This window comes from Prosopis cineraria, unplaced genomic scaffold, assembly GCF_029017545.1.
Source record: "Prosopis cineraria cultivar Desert tree isolate PC_DT_omini unplaced genomic scaffold, ASM2901754v1 PC4, whole genome shotgun sequence".
NCBI classification, from domain to species: Eukaryota; Viridiplantae; Streptophyta; class Magnoliopsida; order Fabales; family Fabaceae; genus Prosopis; species Prosopis cineraria.
Window position 1 is genome coordinate 37,857,270 of NW_026555335.1, and position 24,701 is coordinate 37,881,970.

At 33.1% G+C, this 24,701-nt stretch overlaps 4 protein-coding genes across 5 annotated transcripts; 3 read left to right on the top strand and 1 right to left on the bottom strand.

Moving 5' to 3' along the window:
* The first annotated feature begins 3,048 nt into the window (after nucleotides 1-3,048).
* On the top strand, nucleotides 3,049-8,582 carry LOC129307741 (TOM1-like protein 5). Of its 2 annotated transcripts, XM_054948617.1 has the most exons (12): nucleotides 3,049-3,140; nucleotides 3,272-3,542; nucleotides 4,053-4,122; nucleotides 4,641-4,763; nucleotides 5,257-5,335; nucleotides 5,503-5,601; nucleotides 5,696-5,809; nucleotides 6,358-6,518; nucleotides 7,022-7,097; nucleotides 7,454-7,539; nucleotides 7,732-7,890; nucleotides 7,964-8,582. In XM_054948617.1, the coding sequence occupies exons 4-12, from the start codon at nucleotides 4,663-4,665 to the stop codon at nucleotides 8,328-8,330; spliced, it is 1,242 nt and encodes a 413-aa protein (XP_054804592.1). In that variant the 5' UTR covers nucleotides 3,049-3,140; nucleotides 3,272-3,542; nucleotides 4,053-4,122; nucleotides 4,641-4,662; the 3' UTR covers nucleotides 8,331-8,582. The 2 variants fall into 2 exon arrangements, with proteins under 2 accessions (XP_054804592.1, XP_054804593.1); XM_054948618.1 differs by lacking the exon at nucleotides 3,049-3,140 and having other exon boundaries at nucleotides 3,186-3,542; nucleotides 4,038-4,122.
* Nucleotides 8,583-10,887: 2,305 nt separating this feature from the next.
* Nucleotides 10,888-12,790, top strand: LOC129309630 (UDP-glycosyltransferase 88F5-like). Its single transcript, XM_054951278.1, has one exon. The coding sequence runs from the start codon at nucleotides 11,159-11,161 to the stop codon at nucleotides 12,533-12,535; it is 1,377 nt and encodes a 458-aa protein (XP_054807253.1). The 5' UTR covers nucleotides 10,888-11,158; the 3' UTR covers nucleotides 12,536-12,790.
* Nucleotides 12,791-16,830: 4,040 nt separating this feature from the next.
* LOC129309692 (ferredoxin) lies at nucleotides 16,831-17,518 on the top strand. Its single transcript, XM_054951365.1, has one exon. The coding sequence runs from the start codon at nucleotides 16,898-16,900 to the stop codon at nucleotides 17,342-17,344; it is 447 nt and encodes a 148-aa protein (XP_054807340.1). The 5' UTR covers nucleotides 16,831-16,897; the 3' UTR covers nucleotides 17,345-17,518.
* A 941-nt stretch (nucleotides 17,519-18,459) lies between these two features.
* On the bottom strand, nucleotides 18,460-24,078 carry LOC129307750 (ferrochelatase-2, chloroplastic-like). The gene is made up of 11 exons (XM_054948627.1): nucleotides 23,924-24,078; nucleotides 23,646-23,830; nucleotides 22,688-23,015; nucleotides 22,421-22,564; nucleotides 21,755-21,856; nucleotides 21,169-21,272; nucleotides 20,942-21,068; nucleotides 20,162-20,314; nucleotides 19,491-19,591; nucleotides 19,181-19,382; nucleotides 18,460-19,052 (listed from the first exon to the last, which is right to left on the bottom strand). Exons 2-11 carry the CDS (start codon nucleotides 23,750-23,752, stop codon nucleotides 18,828-18,830), a joined length of 1,593 nt encoding a protein of 530 aa, XP_054804602.1. The 5' UTR covers nucleotides 23,753-23,830; nucleotides 23,924-24,078; the 3' UTR covers nucleotides 18,460-18,827.
* Nucleotides 24,079-24,701: the final 623 nt, after the last annotated feature.

Genomic DNA, 24,701 nt, shown 5'->3' on the forward strand with positions numbered 1-24,701 from the left:
TTAAAAGAGAGAATAAGAATTCAAGAATAAATTGAAAATTTTAATGTCAAGCATGGATTCATTAGCTGTTAAGATTGTTTTTGAAAAAAAAAAAAAATAGGTGGTAGAAATTGAAACTTTAGGTTGACCGTTTAATACTAGTTCCCTAATAAGTTTATAAACAGTTCATTTAGATAATGCTTGGATTTGACAGATTTTGATTATCTAACATTTTAAATTTTACATTTAAAATTTATTTATTTAAAATTATTTATTTGGATAGTTTAATAAATTTTAAGTAAAAAAAAAAAGATAAGTTGGCATTCAAAACGGAAATGAAAAAATGAAAGTAATAATCAATGAGTTTATTTATATTTTTTAATGGGTAAGAGATGAGAATGAAAGATAAAAAAAATATCAAAATCATAAAGGCATAAATAACGAAAATATAAAAAGAATGATATGTTTAAAATAACTGAAATTTTAAATGATTAGAATATAGAGTGAATTTAGAAAAATTGTTACAAATATTTATTAAAATGTTAATTTTATTTTTAAAAAAATAAAATACCTTAAAATTTTGTTAGCTTAAAATTTTACGGGGCTTAAAACCTTATAAAATGAGCGACGACTGTGAGTGATGGAGTTTAGGCTCATATGAGCTTACTAAATAACTTTTTATAAAAAATTTTAAAGAAAAAGTAAATACTACCACATCAATTTTCTCTGCACGTGCCAGAGGCCTTTGATTGTTTCACCGTTCGCTTTTCCTGCCTGACACGTGTCCCGGGACACACTCTGCCTTGGCCTTATGAATTCTGATAACGTAACCAAGGGGTAACCTCACCTTCCGTGTTACTGTACTTTTTCTTTTTTACCAGAAAATCCAGATACGTCTCGCCCAATATTTATTAGAATGAGCAACACTGAAACTAACAATGTTTAATTTATAGCCTTCTTAATTGACCTGGTTGCATCTCAATTCAGAATGGATCCTGTCTTAATCCAAAAAAAGTTTGAAATTGAAATTTTTTGAGACGGGATAAGAAATAAATTTGGAGTAAGTCCTATTTCATCCTGAATATTTTATATACATATAAATATATGTGTGTGTGTTATTTTTATTTAAAAAATATATATTAAATATAATAATTATATTAATATAATTTATGTTTATATTAATTATAATTTTAATATGTGTAATTCTTATTTAAAATTAAAATTTTTGATATTGATATATCAATGACACAGAGTAAATAATACATGATAATATAGTTCTTTATAATATATTAATTATATTAATATTAATTTATTTTTATATTTATATATTTAATAAATTTCTTTTATATTGTATTCTTGTCTTATTTTCAAAACAATAACTAATTTAACATATCTCAACTAAATAAGAAAATCACTAATTTATATTGTGCTTGGCTTGTTTATTATTATTACTTTTATAATTTAGAGATTATTTGTAATTGCTATTATAATATGTTATACATTTGTAATTATAATTGATATAATTTAATAATTAACTTTAAATTGTTATGATTTATGTACTCGTGTTATTTTTATTTTAAATTTAATAAATTATGTGATTTAAAATGTTCATGAATGTCACTATCTTGATCTTTCTCATATATTATCCGCCTTGAAATGTTGAGATGTCATGATCTCCTCGTAGTCCCATTTCAATTTCTAATGGGACAGGACGAGATATGTGATAACAATTTAATTTCAATTATTTTTTAGAATGAGACATGAGACACTCACCTCGTGAACATCCCTAACTAAAATTTACAAGTTTTGTATAAAATATGGCACTACATTCTATTGTAAATTTTGCCCAAAAAAGATGGAGAGAGAGAGAGAGAGTCAATTTTAACATTTTATACCAGTAATTTATTATGTCAAATTATCAATATCTATATTGAATCAAATATTTTAAAATTTAAATGTAAAAAATTTCAATTCAAAACATCTGAAATTATTATTATAAATTTTTTAATGTCACATTTTAAAAATATCTAATACTACATCCATTAGTAATAACCATTTTTCAAATTTTTAACATTAAAAATAACTATTTTCAATTTTATAACATTAATTTTATCAATATTTGAATTAAATTCGAACTCATGTTTCTCAAAGTAAAATGCTGTAGCAAAAAATAAGTTAACAACATGTTTTCTATATTAATATATTAAAAAAAGCCATGTTTGGGATCCATCCACAGTCCAATAATCAATTAAAAAAATATTCTTTTTAATCTTATTTATAAATTACTTGTAGTATATTTCATTGAAATTAAAAAAAATTAAACTTCATTAATTCTATCTTAAAATTTAATAATTTGTTACTTTTACCCTTATTAAAAAAACAACTATTTTTAATAATTTTTTTTGCATTTAATAAGAACAAAAAAAAAAGAATGAATATAAAAATAATTACTAGTAAAATGTTCTATAAATAGAATTAAAACTAATACCCTCTCTACCTATAAATAAGGCTAGAGGAGTAATTCAAGTTAATAAAGAGTTAATCCATAATTAATAATGTGATCAACTTAAATTTCATTATTTATGTGAATTGGTGAGTGATTTATAAATAATTTTATAAATGTTATTTAAATTTGGAGACATATTTTGATTTTGGTGAATTTTCAAAACACAACTTATCTAAAGTTTATTCATTATAAAAATGTCATTGTGGAATAAACTTAATAGTTAATAAACATAATAAAAAATTATAATTTTCCATCATTTTTAAGGTTTATGTTGATTCTCAAACTTGTGCGTTGACGCTCGTGCGGACCATAGAACCCCTATTTTTTTCAAGTAATTGGTCATCTTCGCATAATAACTTGTGTTCTGTAACTTATGAAAAATTGCCTATATCTCTTGAAGTTGAGACTCTCTCAAATCTTTGGTAAAAAAATTGACAAGCGTAATTCTTTTGAGCCGAAAATAGGGTTTATTATTATTATTATTATTATTATTATTATTAATGAAAGATTATTAACCGTGTCAAGAATGGAAGGTTGTAGCAGGATGAAGAAATCAAAGTGCTGGGTGATGTTAACAAAGGGCGGTGCCAGCATGTCGTCCTTGGAAAAGAAGTTTTCGCCTTAGGAAGAGAGTTTAGAGCATCCACAGTGGGCGGTGCTGCTCTCTTTCGTCTATTGGCTTTCGAGCTTCACTGCTCTGCTTCACCCCCCCCCCCCCTGGCGTTTCTTTTTTCTAACCATTTTTCCCTTTCAGTTATATAATATTTTATTCATTTTTTATTCCAGCTTTCAACCAATTTCTCGTTTCTGAAGCTTGAAATTCCTCAACCTTGCAATTAGGGAATTGGTATGGAGTGATCGTTCAAAAGGCTTAAAGCTAACCCAAAAAAAGATATAAAGCAGTCCATGAAAAAGATGACGGCAGTAAAATACGTTGGGTAGTATTTGATCTTCCAGGGATTTCGTTTCTCCATTGAAATGCTGAAGCTCTTCAGGGCTTACCAGTGCATCTTTGGCTTCTTCCTCGTCTTCTCTGTCGTTGCTTCCATCTTCAGAAGTACGTTTTTTCTTTTTTCTTTAGCTGTAATTTTCATTCTATTGAACCTCGTAATCTTTTCTTTGCCGTTTATCAAATTCACTAGTGTTGGTCTAAAGTAAATTTTCTTCAATTATGAAATCTTGCTGGTACATAGATTCTTTTGGGTTTCATTTATTTTAACCATGTTTAAAACTGCCTAAGTGCGGTAGAAGAGTTTCTAGTCGTAAGATCTGAGAGCGTGGTTAAGTTTCGTTGTTTGCGAGCTTAATTATGACGCCCAAAATAGTTGCAGACTAGGAATAACGTGAAATTAATTGATCTGAGAGCAGGGTTTCTTGACGTTTTTTTTTTTTGGGTCTTTTTCTGTGTTTTTGTTTTTTTTTTTTTTGTTGAAGAGGGTGGTGGTATGGTTCTGAACATGCCAATATTAATTTTTGCTTATTTTCTTCGATGCCATTTATTTGTTTTGGCTTTTGAAATCTAGTGAAGTGCTGAGTTAATTGGCCTTTTAAGTTTTGCTGGTTGCAGGATAGTTTATGATCCACTAATAGTTCTATCTACGGCTGGTCGTATTCCACTCTCATATTTAATTTGCATCGTAAGTTTCACTGCCATCCCTGGTCTGTTTATTATCCATTGACGGGGTTGATGTTTTATGGTACAAGTTAAGAATGTTCTGATATCAATCAAGTGAATGATCAATTGCCCTCAAAAGTGAAGTCTCCTAGAGAGTTATATAGGACCATCTACAATCTTTTTTGACATGGAAATGGAGTTTTGATCTGTACTTTACAGAAAGATAAAAAGTTAACTCGAACTGCATATCATACTGTTCTTTTATTAGCACGCAGCAGACGCTAGCTGCATCAATAACAATGAAAAAATGTCTGTTGTTAGGTTTCCTAAGATTTGTATCATTCATTATTTCACTTTTCGATTTCTTTATTATATATAGAAGATATTCCAAAAGTTTTTCTTCTTTTAGCCTTTTATGGTCAACTTCTGTAGGCTATGTTTGTTTCTTCAGCTGAGACTGAAAAGGCCTCAAACCTTGCTTTGCTTCTCATCTGCATCCCCTTCCGTATCACCTGTTCACTTTCAATGTTCCATTTGTAGTTGAATTTGAATCTGAAACAAGATGGCAGCCAAGCTTGTGAAAGCTGCTACAAGTGAAAAACTGGTTGAAACTGATTGGATGAAAAATATTGAAATATGTGAAATAGTTGCTCACGATCAAAGGTACCCCTCTTGCTTCTAACTCTTTTTATGTCATTGTTTCCTTATGATTGATAACCGTCCTAGAACATTTCTAAGAGAAAACATCAGTCGATATATGCCCATGAAGTTATTCTCAATAGTATTGTATGAAAGTATAAACCTGGATCATTACATTGTTCAATACGACTCTTTACTGTTTGGCTTTTTCTACTTAATAATTTCCCATGAAATGTATTCATGCTAAAATTGATTGCTGGTCTTTTGGGATTCATTCAGTTTCATCTTGACTGCATTGGTTGTCAAAGTCTTGGTTAAGTGGTGAAAATATGGTATATTGATGCCTAACATACCTTATTTTCAATTCTAATAATGTCCACCACTGTGGTCATCCCTGGATTGATTCTTGATACTGGACGACTTTTGTCTGGATTTTGAAATTCAGAACATCGATGAGCATGTTGATTTGCCGGAATAATTTTTGTAACAATGTTTCAACCATTGTATATTTTTGCAGGCAAGCTAAAGATGTTGTTAAAGCTATTAAAAAAAGACTTTCAAGCAAAAATCCCAATAGTCAACTTTATTCAGTCATGGTGAGCATAATGACTTTGTTAGACATTTGGCATAATGTAAATTTTGATGACGAACCTGATACTACCTATACCTCAAACAATAAGCATCATGTAATTTTATTTAGCCAAATTGCTTTCCTGTTCTATGATATCCTACTAAATCATCTGTTCATATGTTGATTTTTTAGTTGTTGGAAATGTTGATGAACAATATTGGGGATCCTATTCATAAGCTTGTGGTTGATACGGGAATTATTCCTATTCTAGTGAATATTGTGAAGAAAAAGGTGATTTTTTTTTTTCCCTTTAACATAGATTCGGCTCTGAGGAGTGTTTTGTTTTGGCTGACCTCAATATTTTTGGCATTTTCTTTGCTTGCAGTCAGATTTGCCTGCTAGAGAGAGGATCTTTCTCCTTCTAGATGCTACACAAACATCCCTTGGTGGCGCTTCTGGAAAGTTTCCCCAGTATTATAATGCCTATTATGAATTAGTGGTAGGTGCAAATATGTGAAGTTGCCAGGTTAACTTATTCGTATGAATTGATTAATCTAGAATTATTTGATTTATTTTTGGTGGCTGGGCTAGTGTCTTGGTTTAGTAAGAAAGGAGAGAATTCTTTAAGCGCCATGATGTTGAAAATCTTAGTGACTTGATATGGCTTTTGGTTTTTACTGGACGACTGCATAGGTTGTTAAAGCTTGTTTAGCATGCCTTAATCACAAAGTCCAAAACTGCTATCTCATGGAGAAGTATTTTTAATTTTGTATTTGAACAGAATTGATTATTGCCGCACAAGATATTTTGATCTTGATTTTTGTATTTTTGTTGTAATTCTTAGAGGCCCCTTTTTATTTTTTTATTTTTTGCTTCTTACTTTCTAACAGATATTTGCCACCCACATGAAAGATGGCTTTCACCTTCATATATCCCTTCTTTGTGATACAACTGATTGTATTAACTTGTTTTGGGCTTTTTGTTCATGCAAAATCATTGCTGGTTCTCTGAAGTGTTTTAACTGCAATATATTTATATTTTGTATAGAGTGCTGGTGTGCAATTTCCTCAAAGGGATCGTGTGGTGAAATCAAATCATCCTAGCTCACAACCGACTAAGATTAGTAACGTACTGAACAGGGAGTGGGGCTCACCTAGGGAAGAGGGAGTTGCTCAGCAAGTAGAGTCACAAGCGGTTCCTGAATCTAGGTGATTTTTGCTATCTAGTTCTAGTATAATATGACAACATATTCAGTAACCGTTTTATAGCAATCTCATTTTCCATACACTATATAGCGAACTTGCATTTGGTCAATAATAGAGCCCTCAACGTTCCTGACCCATTGTTTTGAATTGGATAATTATGAAAGAATTTTTATTGCTGTAGAAATTATGATGGTAAGAATCAGGAAAGCTTCCTACTTTGAGGCCAAGTGAAAAGATTGAAAAGAGAACAACATATGTGGGGAGCAAAGGTGGACATGTTATGTTTCGAATTTGATAAAGATTGAAAAATGCCAAAATTTAATTTTGGGTGGATTCCTTTTCTCTTTCTTGTGGATTTTGGTGAAATCTAGGAGGAATTGAATTGTGATCTGGGGACCTCTATAGGGAACTGGGAACTGTTGGAGAAATACCCTTCTAGAAAGTTTGTTCTTATTGCCATTTTCTTCTGGCAAAGTACATGACTTAATTCAACGCACGTCTTGCAGTATTATTCAAAAGGCGAGTAATGCATTAGAGGTTCTGAAAGAAGTCCTTGATGCTGTTGATGCTCAGCATCCTGAGGTATGCCAATGATCTGTCACTCCCGAGAATTTGTCATACATGTGCACTTGTTCTGTAAGTTTATTATAATGACTTCAGCCATGCCTTTGTCATCTTCTTTCTTTTTCCTTCTTGATGCTGATGCTATTATATCCAGCAGTTTCTCCATGGGAATGCAATGAAATACTTAGCTTGTGCCAAAATTTGTAGGCACAAGGCAGAAAACATGATTACAGGCCGTCTAAGATACTGAGATAGCTGCCTTGTCCAGAAGTGTCTCAAAGTGTAGCTGTTTTATTTTTAACATCTTCTCGTGTAGCAATGATGCTAAAACTATTTTCTTTTTCTTTCTTTCTTTTCTTTTTAATTTCTTTCAGGGAGCAAGGGATGAGTTCACCCTTGACCTTGTAGAACAATGTTCATTTCAGAAGCAAAGGTTAATGCATCTTGTGATGACTTCTCGGTGAGGACACAAGGCTGCCTTAAATTTCTCATTTCTGCTTTTGGCCTATATAGAGAGAGGCTTAGGTTTATGACCTGTATGCCACGGATCATTGGTATTAATTCTGAGGAAGAAAACATTGCTATTTGCCCGTTTCATTGAATTATAGTTATTTATAACTTGAACTGCTTTTGTCCCTTGTTTCTTTGGTAGAGATGAGAAGATAATTTCTCAAGCGATTGAATTAAATGAGAAGCTTCATAAAGTTCTTGCAAGACATGATGACCTTCTTTCTGGTGGGGCTACAGCAACTGCTAATTGTTTGGGCCATGAAGAACCAGAGGAAGAGGAGGCTGAACAACTGTTTCTTAGGTGCCTTGCTTGTTCAATTCCCCTGGCATTATTTGATTTCGAATGTCCCTTTATCTCTGATTATGTCTGGCAGATTACGGAAAGGGAAGGCTTGTGTAAGGGCTGAAGATGAAGAGACTGCACCCCATTTTCCGCACTTGGGTTTGCTTGGAGAAAGACTGAATCGTCCACTAATAAGACCACTCTCTCTGGAGCCTTCACGAGAAGTTAGTCCTCGTTCTCTTGCTGCTACAATTCCGCCTCCTCATGGAAAGGGCGTTGACAGAGAGCCGCCTCTTGTTGCCATTCCACCACCACCTGCAAAGCATGTTGAGCGTGAGAGATTTTTTCAGGAAAAGAAAACGGATGGTTCTCCTCTGGCTGGGCACATGAGGGGCCTCTCTTTACATAGTTTAAATGGAAGCAGCTCTCACAGTGGAAGCTTTGATTCCAGTGACTAGACTTCTGGAAGGGCTTCTTTTGAATTTTATACATCCCTACTTTATCTTTTAATTTATCTTTTCAGTGTCGAGTTTCAGTTTTATGCTGTGAGATTTGAGGATGCTGATTTCTGATTTAGTCTTGGTGGGTTATGTTATAAGGAGGGAGGGACATATCCTCTTGGGTTCATAAAATGGATGTGGTGGTTTTTTGAGATCATATGTCATGACCTGAGATTTGTAATTATTGCTAATAGATGCATGTTTGATCAAGGCCATTTATTTTCTGATTTGTTGGCATCTGTGACCCCAAAAAAAAAAAATCCTTTGCTCATAAAAAAACCAAAAAAAAAAAAAATCCTTCCTAATTATTCGTGCAAAGTCATGCCATCTAGTAGGGTTTGCCTTAGTCTGGATGCTTTTTGGTTGTGTTTGGTTTGAATCGAGTTTGTGTGAATGCTTTTTTTTTTTTTTCTCTTTTTTTTGTGTGGGAAAATTTCAGGGAGAATGTCTTGGTCCAATTTAATTTCAGTGAAAGTTCCTAAAATTCTAAATTTTCATTGTATGTGGGGGATGAAAGTAAAGTTAAAAAGTTAACTGAGATGACTTTAGAAATCAATAGGCTACATGTGGAAAATTAAACAAGTGATGTAGGTAAAATTTAAAACAGCACAATATTTATGAATATAAATAAGTGATGTTAAACATATAAATAATAAATAAGTGATGTTAAACATATAAATAACATATAAGGAAAATGAACAATTGATGTATGGAAATAAACAATTAATGTTGGTGAATGAGAGTTATGGTGATGTTATACTATTAATAAAAGTTGTAAATTCTGCATATTTAATTGTTTATTTTCATTTTTTCTATATAAGTTGTTTATGCGCCTAGTTTTATCAGGATAATAAAGTCATTTTAATCATCTCTTCAATTTCATTTTATTCCCCTATATTTGTAGTGAAATTTTAAAATTTTAGAAATTTTAATTAAAATTAAGTTCAGTCAAAAGATCTTTAATAAAATTTTTTCTTTTTTTTTCTTATTTTATGAATAAGAGTTACTCCTCGTATTTAATACAAGTCACAATTTTTTTTTTAATTCTAAATGCAAGTCATCGTGCAAAAAGTCATTATTATTAATTTTTTTTCACAAATATTTTTTAATTGTGTTTTTCCAAAAATGATACAAGAAAGAAATTAAATGCAATTAATATAGGTTATTTTAATTAGATGATAATCTTAAAAAAGTAATGATTATTTTTGACTTGACAATTTTAAGGATCTGAATTAATTAATTTTAACTATTTTTTTAATTCATATGAAATAGTTGAATTGCTCATATTAAGTGCAAAAGGCGGTAGCTGAAGTGTAATTTCTAGACCTTGGTCCTATTGTTTCTCACATTTATGTCAACAATCATTTTCTAGACCTTTGTCCTACTGTTTCTCACATTTATGTCAACGATCATTGTCTTAATTTTTCCAAGCATAAGACGGCGCAAACGACAGAACAGTAAAAGAAAGAGCAAATAAATATGCAACCTGGGCTATATTGATGCCTTTTTAATTTTTCAGTTAATGTTTTCATACAAAGTAATTTGTTTAATGTTTAACATTCTTTTTGTCGATATTGAATTAATTATTCAAAATATAATTAATTATGTAATTTGATTTGACAGCGATCAAACAGATCGAGTGGACTTACATGCGGGAATAAATCAATGCAGTTGGTAGGTAGAAGGAAGCACATGCTAAGGAAACGACGATGCCACCAGATTCGATACTGACCAGTTAAGATGTCTTCTCCCTCTCACTGCTCAAGGTAATTCTTGCTTACAGTTTCATAATCATACTTGACAATCTAGATTTTGTACGAGGTTATTGCTTACCAGGTTACTTCTGCAGGAATAGGTAAAATCCTTCATTATTTCTTCATTTTACTCTTAATTGATTTCAATTGCAGAAATTGACACTGCTCTTTTTGTGTTTTAAGCACAATAGTTGTTCATCATGGTTGTGTCTAGATTATATGTATTTTAAATTATGAAAATTTTATAATTAATTATAAAGTTATATATTTTTTAACAAAAATATAAAAGTTCTTAATTTCATAAAAAAAATGAAAGATTTTTAACCTTTACGAATTAACAAACGGAAAAACTTATATATTTAATATACTCTTGTCTAATTAAATAAAGACATGTTGACTTTGATGTGTTGATAATATTAATAACAATAATTTGTTATAGAATAAGTAATTTATAAAAGATACATGTCTTGATTTAAATGAAAATAAACACCTTAGGTATATAAGTTTTTTTTTAATGAAGGGTTTGATCAAACTAAATAAATTACAAGATCTAATTCAAAATTGATAAAAATTATAAGAACTTGTAAAGTTTTTTTTTCCTATTTTTTGATGTAACAAAACTTACAGTAAGATTAGTCTATTTGATAAAGATTTAACTCATACTACTTATAAGGTCATGATATCAAATCTCACTATTAATATGAAATTTTTATTGATGGGTAATCTATAAGTATTTTTACAAATACTCTTCAAGTTTAGAGACCAAACTCACCTGTTTTTTTTTTTTTTGTTATAAAAAAAATTATGGTAAGGTTAATTGGGAAAATATCTTCTTACGGATTTCAATAGCTGTTTATGTATATATATTGTGGGATAATGTATCTGATAGACTAGTCCGATCTTTCTTCTCCTTGCTTGACTTTTCTTATGATTGCCCGTCTTAATTACTTCACTGTTGTGCGTTTCTTATAAATCTTTCTGGCAAAAGAGAGATCTGATTTGACCTCGTCTTCTTCCCTGTGGTCTGTAGAAATGAAAGAAACAATAGTTCTGTATCCAGCTCCAAGTTTTGCTCACTTGGTCTCCATGGTTGAATTCGGAAAGCTTATCTTGCAGCATCAACCCCATTTGTCCATTGTCATCTTGGTCCCATCCATGCCTTCTGCTCATAATTCTTCTTCTTCATCATACATCAGTGATCTCTCTCTAGCTCGAATTCCCATCTCTTTCCTTTCTCTCCCTTCCCTCCAAGTTACAGTCTATGATTCTGTCGCTATGAATGCTCTCAATGTTCTTGATGCCCTAGAAACTTTATCTTCCTCCTTCACCATTTTGGCTCTCGTCACCTCAGCTCCTCATCAGAACTTGAACACCCACATCCCCATCTTCTGCTACTTCACTTCATGTGCTTCTGCTCTGGCTTTCTTCCTCTACTTACCCACCTTCCATAGCCAAACCACTAAAAGCTTCACAGATCTCAGAGAGACTCTCTTGGATTTTCCTGGTTTGCCTTCTCTCAGTGCTTCTAACGTCCCTGAACCTGTGCTGAACCGAGAAAGCCCCTCCTACCAATTTTTTCTGTGTTTTGCTTCTTCTCTACTGAAATCCAAGGGATTGATAGTGAACACCTTCAATTTTCTTGAACCACGCACTGTTCAAGCTATAACAGATGGTGATTGTGTCCCAAATGATCAAACCCCCCCAATTTTCTGCATTGGTCCATTGATTACGAGTGCTAAAGATCATGCTATTGCCCGCTCAACTTCTGATTATGATGAAGCATCCGATTGCATGGTATGGTTAGATAAGCAGCCTAGTGAAAGTGTTGTGTTCTTGTGTTTTGGAAGTAAGGGCGTGTTCTCTGAAGCTCAGATAAAAGAAATAGCTATTGGTTTAGAAAGGAGCCGCCACAGATTCTTGTGGGTAGTGAAAAGTCCTCAGGGTCTGAACACAGAACCCAAATTGGATGAACTGTTACCGCATGGTTTCCTAGAGAGAATCAAAGAGAAAGGTCTGGTTGTGAAATCATGGGCCCCACAGAATGCAATTCTCAGGCACGAATCAGTTGGTGGGTTCGTGACACACTGTGGTTGGAACTCAGCGTTGGAAGCAGTGAGCTATGGTGTGCCAATGGTGGCTTGGCCACTGTACGCAGAGCAGCATATGAACAGTGTGATTTTGGTGAAGGAGATGAAAGTGGCAATAGCAGCAAGGGATGGAAGCAGAGAAGGGCTGGTGAGTTCAGATGAGGTAGAGAGAAGAGTAAGGCAATTGATGGAAATGGAAGAAGGGAAAGTTATGAGATGCAGGATTTTGGAGATGAAAGCCATGGCCATCAAAGCTTGGTGTTCAGGTGGGTCCTCTTTAAATGCATTCATTGACTTGGTGAGCTCTTGGAAGCGTGGTTGACCAACTCATGCTTATCCTTCTCTGAATTTGTCCAACTTCATTTTATTTATTAATGATCAATCATCAAACGGTGCTTTGGGAGAAACCGAGAGAGAAAGTAGCACAATGAATTACCCATTTTGGACCTGTTTATCTTTCTGTTTAATTAGAACGTTCTTTTTCAAGAGTTATTTTGTTATTTTGTTTTTTAATGATACCTGAAACTATATTGTAATAAAGAACCCAAAACATTTAGTTCACATACATAGTTTGATTCTTTTTACCATCCACTATCTCAGCATCCACCACCGCCCTCTAATAGGATTGGGGTTGATCAAAAGCACAAAAACTTCCTATATTGTCTTAGACATACTAAGCAAGATTATAGACACAATAATTGGCATCTCTATACATAAAAGTTTGAAGAAACAAAGTTAATAGGATGTTTCTCGCATTAAGAATGTTTGAGACTCCAAAAATGTTATGCATTGAGTTAAAAGGATGTTGGAAATTCCAAAAATGCTATGCACCTCGTCTCGATGTTCTATTAGGCCATCTATTTCAGCTTATTTTATAAAAAAAATTATTTATTTATTTAAAAAAATCTATTATACAAGTTTTATAATGTTTATTTAAACTTTTAAAAATAATTGAAATAAATAAAAAAGCTTTTGAGTATTTTAAGTAACCATTTTGAGTAACTTTTGAAAATGATATGATCCAATAAATGAGAGATAATATTTTAAAAATGCGAGATACATAAAAATATCATAAAATTTTAAAATAATAAATTATTTTTATAGAAGAAAAATAAAAGAAGATATCATAATATTAAAAAATAATTAACTAATAATCACTATTTATTATTATAACAAACATAAAATAATGTTTGCGTTTTTATAAAATATTTATAAAATAATCTCTTTTCGTAAAATTTATAAACTATTTAAAAATAAATTATTTTTTTAATCTTAAATAAATGGGCCTTCAGTGTTGATTTTGATTCCCTTGAGCTTGTTGATCCCATAAAGAGTTGATGATGACTTTTTTTTTATCATTCAATATCATAACTTAAATAATCCAAACTTGCTATGCTCGTTTGAGATTATTATTATCAATATTGGCCTCACAGAAACTTCGAGATGCCTTTGACATATTTATTTAAAATGATTACAAAATGCATATCCTATGACTTGAACCCAAGACTCAATAATAAGCTAATTCAATTCCTTTAACCAATTTTGTGAAAAAATTGAATTATTATTTGAAAATCTAAACCAAAACTTGAAATTCAGAGCATTTTAATCTAATTTGGAATGCAAAATTTTTTTTCTTTCATTCCAATATTTTAGGTCTTTGACCCAAATACAAATTTCCATCATAATGATTAACACCATAATGTTAATCATTCCATATCAAAATTGAATCCAAGAGGTGTGAGCCCTTACTTATGAGATTTAGCTAATATAATTTATTATTAATTTTATATTATTTTAGTCTTAAAGACCAACAAAACAAGTACACTTACATAAAAAAAAATCATCAATCTATATAACATGCATTGTGAATTATTTAGAAATAAAAGAAAATACTAACCCAAGAAAAAACGAAGCCAATTACTTTAGAACAAGTATTGGAAAATCATTCATTTATACTAACTAAGGTTAACACGATTGGTAGGTATTCTTGTTATTGAAATATTTGTTTGGGGTTTGAATATCAAATATCAGTCCTTATATATGCAACAATTTAATTGGGAGAGATCTATCATTTACTCAATATCTTTTGGGGGGTAACTTTTATTGTTGGTGAAGTTTACTCCTTCCATCCCTAGAAAGAAATCATTCATTTGTGTTCTCCTAGTTTTGGGATTCGAGTTTGAAGCGCCATGCTCCTTAAGGATTTGCTAAGTGTGCCGAAGAAGTAAATCTTTGAGATGAGTAGTTAGATCAAATGATTGGATGAATTTTTAAGATTATTTACCACAATTTTCCTAGAGTACCAAAGTGAAGTAAGAAATTAAAAGTATGATGGAAGATGCTCTAGTTAAACTTTCATTATTGGTGTGTAAGAATGAGGAAAAGATAAAGTGAAAATAGTCTAGGAAAACCTAAATTATATTGACAAAGAGGGTCATGTTGGGAGAATTTGGAATGACATTAGGTGAAATTTTGAGTATTGAGTGAGGCAAGTTGAGTTAATTGTATTGATTGTGCATAATGTTGAGAGAATTTCAATTCATGCTCGTTATTTATTTATAAAAACTGAAAAAAAATCAAACTTTGGCACCAAAAGGAGCTAGTAACTATTTGCGTAGTTTGCTGATAGTGCACCTTATTGTGTAGAGAGGCATGGGTGAGTGCTCCGTTTACTTTCGCCAGCTCCCTAAACGCGGCGCTTCATTCAGTTTTGTCAAGGCCGGCTATCTGATGGGCTCATATCTTGTACAATTTATATTGGGCCTCGCCCAATTCCTCCCTCAAGCCCAGTGCACCAAAACCAGTCCAAACAATTTGGGAGTGGTTATAATTTCTAATGTCATCAAACATGAGATAGAATTTTGGGAGGATCGATATTATGATTATATTTATAACCAAAATTTGTTTTTCTAATGATAGGTAAGTATAACGTTAAAAAATTATACGAAATCCAAGAGGTGTAAAATTTTAAACGTGTTAATCCATTTTTCTATAAATTTTAAAAGTGTTTTTGTTTTGCAAAAATTAATCATTCATTATTAATTTTAACTTGAGACTAATACATTTAATCGACAAATTATAAAGGCATGATTGAAATAAAATAAATTAAAGGGCCAGATATCAAAAAGTTGGACAGAGAATAAGATCAAAGAGCTTAAACAATTAACTAACGATTGGAATATGTTAAAAGTAATTTATAACTAAGATTAAAGAATGAGTACATGTTAAAAGGAAAATAAATCAAATTTGTCATGCGGAGTATTCAATCAAGTCATTACAAAAAAAAAATAATTCAAATCAATTTATTATAGATTATATGAGTATAAATTATTGAATGAATTTATGCATTGCACCGGGGTTTTTTCTTAGATTTGTATAATATTTTCTTTTATATTTTATGCATGTGATGGTTTAAGAAACTATGTTTTAAATTAATTTAAAATTGAGAGAAATTAATTTTCTCTAACTTATAATATCATAAAACAATCTTTTTTTCGAGGGTATAACGTTAGTAATTATATGAAATCCAATTGACGTGTAAGGAAAAATTGAACGGTGTACATTATTTCCACGAGTAGGGGTGTTCAGTCCGAACCCGTCCCGATTGGCCCGGTATCGTCCCGATCATATCGGGATGGGTCTTGTCCCGGCCTGAAACTAATCGGGACGGGACTTTACGGGACGGGACAGGAAAGAGGTTCGGGACGGGACGGGACACGGGATTACCATCGGGACGTCCCGTCCCGTCCCGAATATTATATATATTATTTTTTATTTTAAATATATTAATTATATTATATAATTTATACTTATATTAATTATATCAATTATAATTTTAATACTTACAATTCTTATTTAAAACTAAAGTTTTTTTATATTGATAATTTTAATGGCATGGAGTAAACATGGCGATATCTTTTTTTATAATATATTAATTATATTAATATAATTTATTTTTATATATATCTATTTAATAACTTTTATTTACAACGTATTTTTTGCTTATTTTTAGAAGAGTAATTAGCTTAGTACATCTTCACTAAAGTAGAATAACAATGATTTGATATTATGTTTGACTTGTCTGTTGTTACTAATCTTATAGTGTAAAGATCATTTGTGTTTATTATTATAATGTGTAGTTATGATTAATATAATTCAATAATTGATTTTAAATTATTATTATTTATGTACTTGTGTTGTTTTGATTTTAAACTTAATAAATTATATGATTTAAAATTTTAATGAATGTTATTATCCAGATCTTTTTTCGATATTATTTCATTTATCGGGACGGCGGGACGTCCCGATCTTGTCCCGGTCCCGTCCCGACTCTTAACGGGACGGGACGACTTTCGGGACGGGACGGGACACGGGACTAAAATTCAGTCCCGATCTTTTTCTCGGGACGGGACACGGGATGGGGGTGTCCCGGTCCCGTCCCGTCCCGTGAACACCCCTATCCACGAGAACCCAACCTCGGCCTTTGATTCTAATCATCTAAACCTGCGAAGTATTGCGGAATAACCGAGATAGATAACACGCTTCACAATATAATGCCACGTGGATTCACTCTGCGTCTCAGAGTTTTTCTCACATATACCCACACAGCCATCGGCCCATCGCAAAAACCATTATCTCTAGCAGCAGCTAGCAGCACCAGCCTCCACAGCTCGTCCAGACCACAATGGCAACCTCCACCACCGGCGCCGTCGTAAGCAGCTCCTTTCTCGGGAGACGCCCTACCACAAGCCTCTGGTCTGCACCTAAGCTTCAGGCCGTGTTTGGCGTTGGAACAAAGAGCAGCCGCCGTGGCATCCGAGGGCGCGTGACGTGCATGGCGGCGTTCAAAGTGAAGCTGCTAACGCCAGAAGGCCCAAAGGAATTCGAATGCCCTGATGACGTTTACATTCTGGACCAAGCCGAGGAGGCCGGAATCGATCTTCCGTTCTCGTGCAGAGCAGGTTCGTGCTCGTCGTGCGCCGGGAAGGTTGTGGAAGGTGAGTTAGACCAGTCCGATCAAAGCTTCCTGGACGATGACCAGATTGATGGAGGCTGGGTTCTTACTTGCGCGGCTTACCCTCGATCTGATGTTGTGATTGAGACCCACAAGGAGGAGGACCTCGTTGGTTAAGCATTGTTCATGTTTGTATGACTACGAATCATGAATGAATATATATATTGTATTGAAATGTTGTCTTGTTTTGTCGCTTTGATTAAGAATTTTCTTGTAGTTTAATTTCTCTCTCTGAGTGAGTCTGGATGATCAACGATTCATGTTATAATAAATCTGCTTTACTTGTTTTTATATGAGCTCATTTTTCACAGGATTATTGAGGAATTCCATCATTATACACATATATATATATATCATCCGGTGATTTCAATGATGTCACGATTAACTGTGAAATTTAACTTTGAATTATGGTTGAACGAAATTCAAAACTCTTGTATACATAAAGAATGCTATTATGTTAAGTTCGGATTTAAGGGAATTAGACTTGAACCAAATCCATATTTTATTATAATTTCTTTACAATTTTAAATCTCCTATATTCTAGTTATTTGAGGATTGAAATGTTGGCCATTCTAATCTTTTCATTCTCGTTCTATTTTCATTTCTTATTTTCCTTTTTTGTTGTCTTAAAATTTAAATTTTTTACATTATCCAAGTAAAAGATTTTAAATATAAGAATTTGAAATTTGAAATTTACTGATCCACACTCTGCCTCGAGTTTTTCTAGCTAGTACCCGCGGAGGATTGCTGCGAGTGCAATAAATATCTCGTGGGAAAAAGGCACGTTTCATGTAAGGCAATGAAGTGTATTGAATTGAACCTGTGTTAAACTTAATGACTAATGAGCCACGTTCATGTCAGATATATCTATTTCCTTCTGCAGTTTAACATGTTTTATATAAAAACTATTTCTATAATTGCTACATTCCCATGAAACTTGCCATTCGTTCTCGAGGTAGTAGAACTGAAATAGGAGTGTTTACAGTTCTGTAAACCAAACACAGCCCAGAGTTACTAATCCACGCAAAGGGGCTAGTTCTGGTCATTTTGATCATGCAATTTATTACCTGTGTCGACGTACCAAAGCTCCCCTACAAGGTTTCAACATTATCTTTTAATTTATCATAACATTTCAATCCACACATGAATTAAAACTGGCCAACCTCCTCTTTGTTCCTTTATGTTTTTTCATTAGTAATCATTTCAAGAATCAAAGAATGTGGAGGGAAAGAAGATGGAAGCATACAGCTTTACTTATTTAAACTATAAACCAATAAGTTAAATATTCATGGGGAATGGATACAGCAGCGTAGCGTCGACTAATAATTCCTATAGCAGCCGTGTAGGTTTCCCAAGTCACGAAACCCAAATGGCAATGCTTACAACAAAACTTAACTTTCTATAAACACAGGCATTTTGTTACAATTTTACTATACATTTCTCCTTTTCTCTTTCTTTTCCATCCACAAATAACGCTGTGCTTAAACTTGACTTGGTAAAATCAACACTTGATCTCCAAGTAGTGCATGATGGACAGAAGTGATGTTCATATACGAACAAAACCAGACTCCATTGCCTTTTAATGGCGAGGGGGGTTCGTTCACCGAAACAAGGGCAATATTCCCCACTGGTGCAGAAACCCCTCACCGGTAGTGACTTCTAGAAACAACAGAAGAAGCACGGCCAGCATCGCTGCTCTTCCATTCCATGTTTCAGCACTTTTTGTCCAGCCCCATTCCCAAACCATTACCGGTGGGGGAAGCTCCCGGCGTTGAGAGTCATATGCTGCCAATAACTCTTCCACACTTCCCAGTGGAACCAAAGACTGCCAAAGAAACCAGATTTTCAATTACATACAAGTATAATGCATGCATGCAACTCACAATTTGATAATGTCAAGATCATTCTACTTGATTGAAAAGATACATAGTAAAGGAGAAGTGAAATGGCTACCTGCCGCGCTTCAAGATTTGAAACTGCCATGGCACCAACATATGGGAGAGACTCAATTACAGCATCTGCCAAATCTGAAATGAAGGTGGGTTCACATCCTAGAGCAGGAACACGACCCCAGTTTTTTATACCAGATTCTAGAGCCAATTCTTTGTATTCGACATCAATTTCTTCTAGTGTTTCAATATGCTCACTGACAAAGCTGTGAATCAAGCACATAAATGACAGAACAGTATGAGATGAAGAAAGAAGCCAGAAAGTATAAAGATAGGAGCAAGGTAATATCACAAAAACGGAAGGCTAATATTACCTAATTGGCACAGCCAGCAGACTTTTCACTCCCTTCTTTCCAAGATCAATTATCGTCTCATCCGTATAAGGTTTCAACCATTCCACTGGTCCAACTCTACTCTGTAACAATGATTACACTAGAATCTCAGAGTCACAAATCATGCTTTGAGGGTAGGATGACAAAGCTAGGTCTACAAATAGACTACTCAGGAAAAGATAAAACAATCTACACCACCACTTTGACTTGGTTGAGAATTTAACGTTATGCAAGAAAGCTGCCCTGAGTAGTATTTGAAGGGTCCTGAGATTTTTCTCAAAAGGTAGTCAGGTAGACTACTCGCAAAGAGCTTTCCACATGTGACTAAATCATGCTAACAGCTAGAAAATAATGGCCCAAGATTGCTCATTCTGAAAATAGCTTTCAATTCGTGAGTCCAGTTGAGGACTACAAACTAGCAACATAAAGCATAACAAGAAACAATAAGTATTTAGATTAACTCTTTGCTCTCGAAATTTTAAACGCTAGCAAAATTCCCGTTCTTATAGTTAGAATTTCCATACCATATTTCATATATTTAGATAAATACAGGCCAGGAAGCATGCAACGTTTCATAGCATAAACCAATACTGCCTATTGGTTTATATGAAATAAGACCTACAAGAGATCGAATGACCCATGACCCAAGGTACCTGATACGCGAGGGTGTAGGAATTAGTTATGTTCCTTTTCTCTAGTTCTTCCATAATCAAATCCACACATTCCTCCATCTCTGCCTTGTATGGGTCACCAGCCTCTTCCACATATGCAAGTGGAACTCCATGCGCACTAAAGAATATCACCACCTGTTATCAGAATTTCAATTACTAAGGATAACAGGGATACAGGCAGACAATCAAATGACTCCCAAGCACAAGCACAAGCATAACAAGAATTCCTCAGGAAAAACTTACGACGACGAGTAAGGAAATAAGAGAACAACCATATTTTGTTGATAGGCACAATTTTTTCTCATAAAAAACCAACCAAAAAGGTTAGCATATTGCATTTCAGAATATCTCGAACACCTCAAAAGGCCATGTTACAATTCGTACTGTTATCAGCTACCAGTGTCCAGTATGGCTGTTATGAGTTACTAGTACGGCTGTTATTTTAACCAGAAATAGACAAGGCATTTTAACTACATAAATTAGGATGTCATTATGTCAATAAAATATGAGAATGCTAACAGGAAAAAAATCACTATACCCAGACATAACTGAGATGTTGGCTACATAAATTATGCTGTCATTATTTCAGTAATATCAGAATGCTAACAGAAAATAGAACACAGCTCACCCAGGCATAACTACGATGTTGACTACATAAATTACGCTGTCAATATTTCAACAAAATATGACAATGCTAACAGAAAAAATACCACAGAACATAGTCCTTTCATCTGAATCACTAAATCATAAAAGATACAGTACCTCCTTAGGGTTGTCAAAACTATTTAACTCGTTTTCAATCAAATTTGCCATGGCCTTTATGTATCCTTCACGCTGGTACCATGAAGGAATTACAGTGTGCTGCATGTTGACTAGATACTCATCCTCACTGAAGAATAGTTTAATATTTAATAATTTACAATTATAACAGAATGTCAGTCTATATCTTTGGTGTATCATGATGTGATAACAAATTTTCTAGTGGTTACCGGAATATACTCTCCAGAAGACGTAAGCTCGAACCGCTGGTTGATATTGAAAATTGTGGATAAAGTGGAAGAACAACAAGCTTTGTAATTCCATCCCTTTTAATCTACACAGTATATTTTGAAGGGGGGGAATACTATAATCAAACAGAAATGAAATCCCAAAAAGAAAAGTACAAATAAAATTGTGTTGGTTACTTTGGCAAAGTAGAATAGGACTTCATATTATTTTGAACTAGATTGAATCATTCTGAAAAATAATTAAGCATAGAACTCAGATATAAGGTATCAACAAAGGAATATCAATATGGCGAAAAGCAATAGCTGCATCAAAGCCATCAAAGTTTATATATACCTAATGTTCAACCAGTTAATATTTGAGTTAAAACTTAAGAGTATATCAAGCAACATGTGATGACATCATATGTAAAAAATTTTACGGGCTTTCCCTTTAAAAGATGAATCTTGCAGCAACAAGTTTTAACTTAGATATATAACAATAAAAAGGTAGAAGATTCAAAAGTAGCAAACATTCAATAAAATGTTGTTCAGTGTTTATTTTGTCATCTAAAATCAAGTTAACCAATACCTGTTCAATAGCTTCTTCAGTGAATGGATGCCAGTAACGCATGCCAACATAAACCTTTGCAGGAACATTTTTTGCCCAAAGAGATTTTCTCAACTCTTCAGCCTGCGGAAGATAGCATTAAACACGTAGATAATGTTCAATTTCATTGGTAAGGATTTGAACATCGTTCTCTCCACAGATTGGTTAAAAATTCAAAAGTTTACTTGAAATGGCAGGAAAGAATTAATTGAAATATAGATGAGATTACAAAAAAAAAAAAAAAAAATTGAAAGTACACAAATCAACAATTTTAAATTTTTCATGAGAGAAGTGATTCAGCCTCAATAATAAATGCACATAAGAAAGCTTAACTTCAACAGTGAGGAGCTTGGAGAATAAAAGTTCAAAGCTGACTTCTTTAGTAAGCTCTACAATTCTTCACCATCAACTATTGTGCTTGTGTATCACTTTATAAATTATTAATACTTTGAAAACTGAAGAAAGATCAGCCACATACATTAGGCATATGAACAATCTTACCAACATATATAGTTCACTCATTGATAAACTGAAATTTCAAGTTCTCCAGACTCCAATGCAGCATTTGACAAGTTCAGAGTAAAGCAATAGTAATTACTAATTACTTTTACTAATTAAGATGAAAATCATGTTTTCTGAGTGCCATGCCTGTGCATCAGTTATACGTCTAAGAGGAGAGCCACCACCAATTGAAGCATAGCCTTCTTTGCTCTTTGGTGCTCTTAAAACAGACACAAATTGGGCCAACGGCTTTTGAAGGAAACCAAACAACCTTGGCAACCGTATAATATCCTACATAATAATGAATAAGAAATAGAAAATTTTAGATTAATATCAATTTAAAGAGGTTGAATATTATTTTATAAAAAAGGGAGTTCAGCCTAGATGTCTTGTGCATGAAAGATAGAATATTACTGGGTCAGCAAAAAGGTTGAACAAAAATGGCTGCACGTCTTCAAGAGTCTCTGGACCTCCAAGGTTTAGCAATAGTACACCAATCTTATCGTCGCCAACAAGAGGTGTACCAGAAACAGTTTGAGTTGTTGAAGTTGATAAAGCTCCCGCTGGCAACAAGTGCTTGTTGATTGATTGCTTGGAAAAAAAAGCTTGTGCGCCAGACCATCCATGAGAACATCTGGTCATTATGTAATTTTTTGAGGGGCTAGCGTTAATAGGAGCCTCCATATGGGCCCTAGAACAGCGATACATCTTTTGGGAAGTACGGATTGCCTGTGGCAACAACCTGTGGAAAAATGAATATTAAGACCTTGAGAATATTTTATTGATCTTGAGATTTGATAGTAAAATATTTGACATAGAAATTTACTAAATGAAGTTAAAAGAGTGCTTCTGGCGATAAGATTGAACCAAACTAGTGAAATACCAGGAACAATGAACTGAGGGGGTTATAACTAACAACACAAAAATATTGGGAAAAACAGGAAAGCAATAATAATTGAGCTTGAATGAATAGTGGGAAGCAAATCATCAATCTAATTTTCGAACAAAACTATAGCATTGAAGAAGACAGACAAAATCTTCTATAGAAATTGGCAGTAAATTGCATAGCATTGTGGTACAGAAAATCCGCCAATCGTCAACAACATTAATTCCAATAGAAAACGTGCAGCTTGACGGAGAAGCACTAAATCTCAGTAGTTAAAACATGAAAAAGCCAGCACTAACATTTCAAAATTAAGATCAGAAGATCCCGTCAGTTGGTAATAGTCAAAAGAATATACTCATTCCCTACAAAATACATGACAAGAACTAAGGAAATGACAACGCACAAACAAGTGGGAACCATCTAGCTTATGAATATAAAATTCCTAACTTCTTAATATAAATTTCCGGCGCCAAAAGGAATACTTACAGAGGAAACTTGCAATTACGAGAAGCATGAGTGAGGAATGGAGGAGGACGAAACGCATACGAGGAAGAAGAAGAGGAAGATGAAGGGGGATGGGTTGGAGAGTTCATAGCTTGAAATAACTTCGTGAATCAACGCAACCAAGCAGCAACACTGAGGTTTCTTCGCTTACTGCTTTGTTTGAAGCCCTAAACCAGGGGGAAAAGTCTCGACAGGAAAATTAAATTCCAAACTAAAAAATAAATAACGAGAAAATTTTAGGAAAACAAGAAGAACTTCACCTAACACTGATGACTAGGAATTACAACGAGCTCCTACTGAGCAGAAGGTGAACTCTGAATGGAAGTTAGTAAAATTTAGTAGGACGTACGCTAAAAACAATTTCTTTCTCTCTGTTCGGTCTATTTTAAAAATCGTAGTTTGAGGCAATTGTAGAAATTTTAGCAAAAATCGAGATTCTTCAGAAACCCAAAGGAAATTTAGTGCAGGGTTGAGATTGAAAGCGACGGATCAGATTGAAATAAATATAGACCACCTCTTCCTGTTTGTTTATCTACTCTCACGTTTTTTTACCGCCTCCCATTTTTCAGGAATTTCCTTTTTTATCCATTTTGCATTATCCAAAATCATAGGAATTTTTCTACGGTCAGCTGGGAAAAGTCTTTTTCCTTATCAAAATTATAGGACTATAAAATAATTTTTGAAATGGAAGAAAATAACATGATGTTATTATTAAAACAACTTTATGGAGCACATGAGATGACAAATTCTAGAAAAAATATGTGCATTAGTAATAATATATCATTAAATGGTAAAGAATTATAAGTTTTTATTACAACTACTCACATTTTTATGTAATATGATATCAACATTATTTAAGTTTAGAGAAAATAGCAATCAATGACCTCTATATAAAATTTATATCAATTAAGAATCATTTGTTATCAAAACTCGAAAAAAAAACAAATCTGAATGGATTGTTGTTAATTTAAAATGAATTATTATAAAACCCGAATGAATACTTGTTGATAAAAGACTAATTTAAATTAACAAGTATCC

Excerpts from the sequence above, each read along its gene's own strand:
- LOC129307741 (XM_054948617.1), top strand. The coding sequence starts at position 4,663 with ATGGCAGCCAAGCTTGTGAAAGCTGCTACAAGTGAAAAACTGGTTGAA. Across the intron at positions 7,098-7,453 it reads TTGATGCTCAGCATCCTGAG|GGAGCAAGGGATGAGTTCAC; the intron begins GTATGCCAATGA and ends AATTTCTTTCAG. Across the intron at positions 7,891-7,963 it reads GCTGAACAACTGTTTCTTAG|ATTACGGAAAGGGAAGGCTT; the intron begins GTGCCTTGCTTG and ends TATGTCTGGCAG.
- LOC129309630 (XM_054951278.1), top strand. The coding sequence starts at position 11,159 with ATGAAAGAAACAATAGTTCTGTATCCAGCTCCAAGTTTTGCTCACTTG.
- LOC129309692 (XM_054951365.1), top strand. The coding sequence starts at position 16,898 with ATGGCAACCTCCACCACCGGCGCCGTCGTAAGCAGCTCCTTTCTCGGG.
- LOC129307750 (XM_054948627.1), bottom strand. The coding sequence starts at position 23,752 with ATGAACTCTCCAACCCATCCCCCTTCATCTTCCTCTTCTTCTTCCTCG. Across the intron at positions 22,565-22,687 it reads TCAACCTTTTTGCTGACCCA|GATATTATACGGTTGCCAAG; the intron begins GTAATATTCTAT and ends ATTATTATGTAG. Across the intron at positions 20,315-20,941 it reads GTTTTGACAACCCTAAGGAG|GTGGTGATATTCTTTAGTGC; the intron begins GTACTGTATCTT and ends TTCTGATAACAG.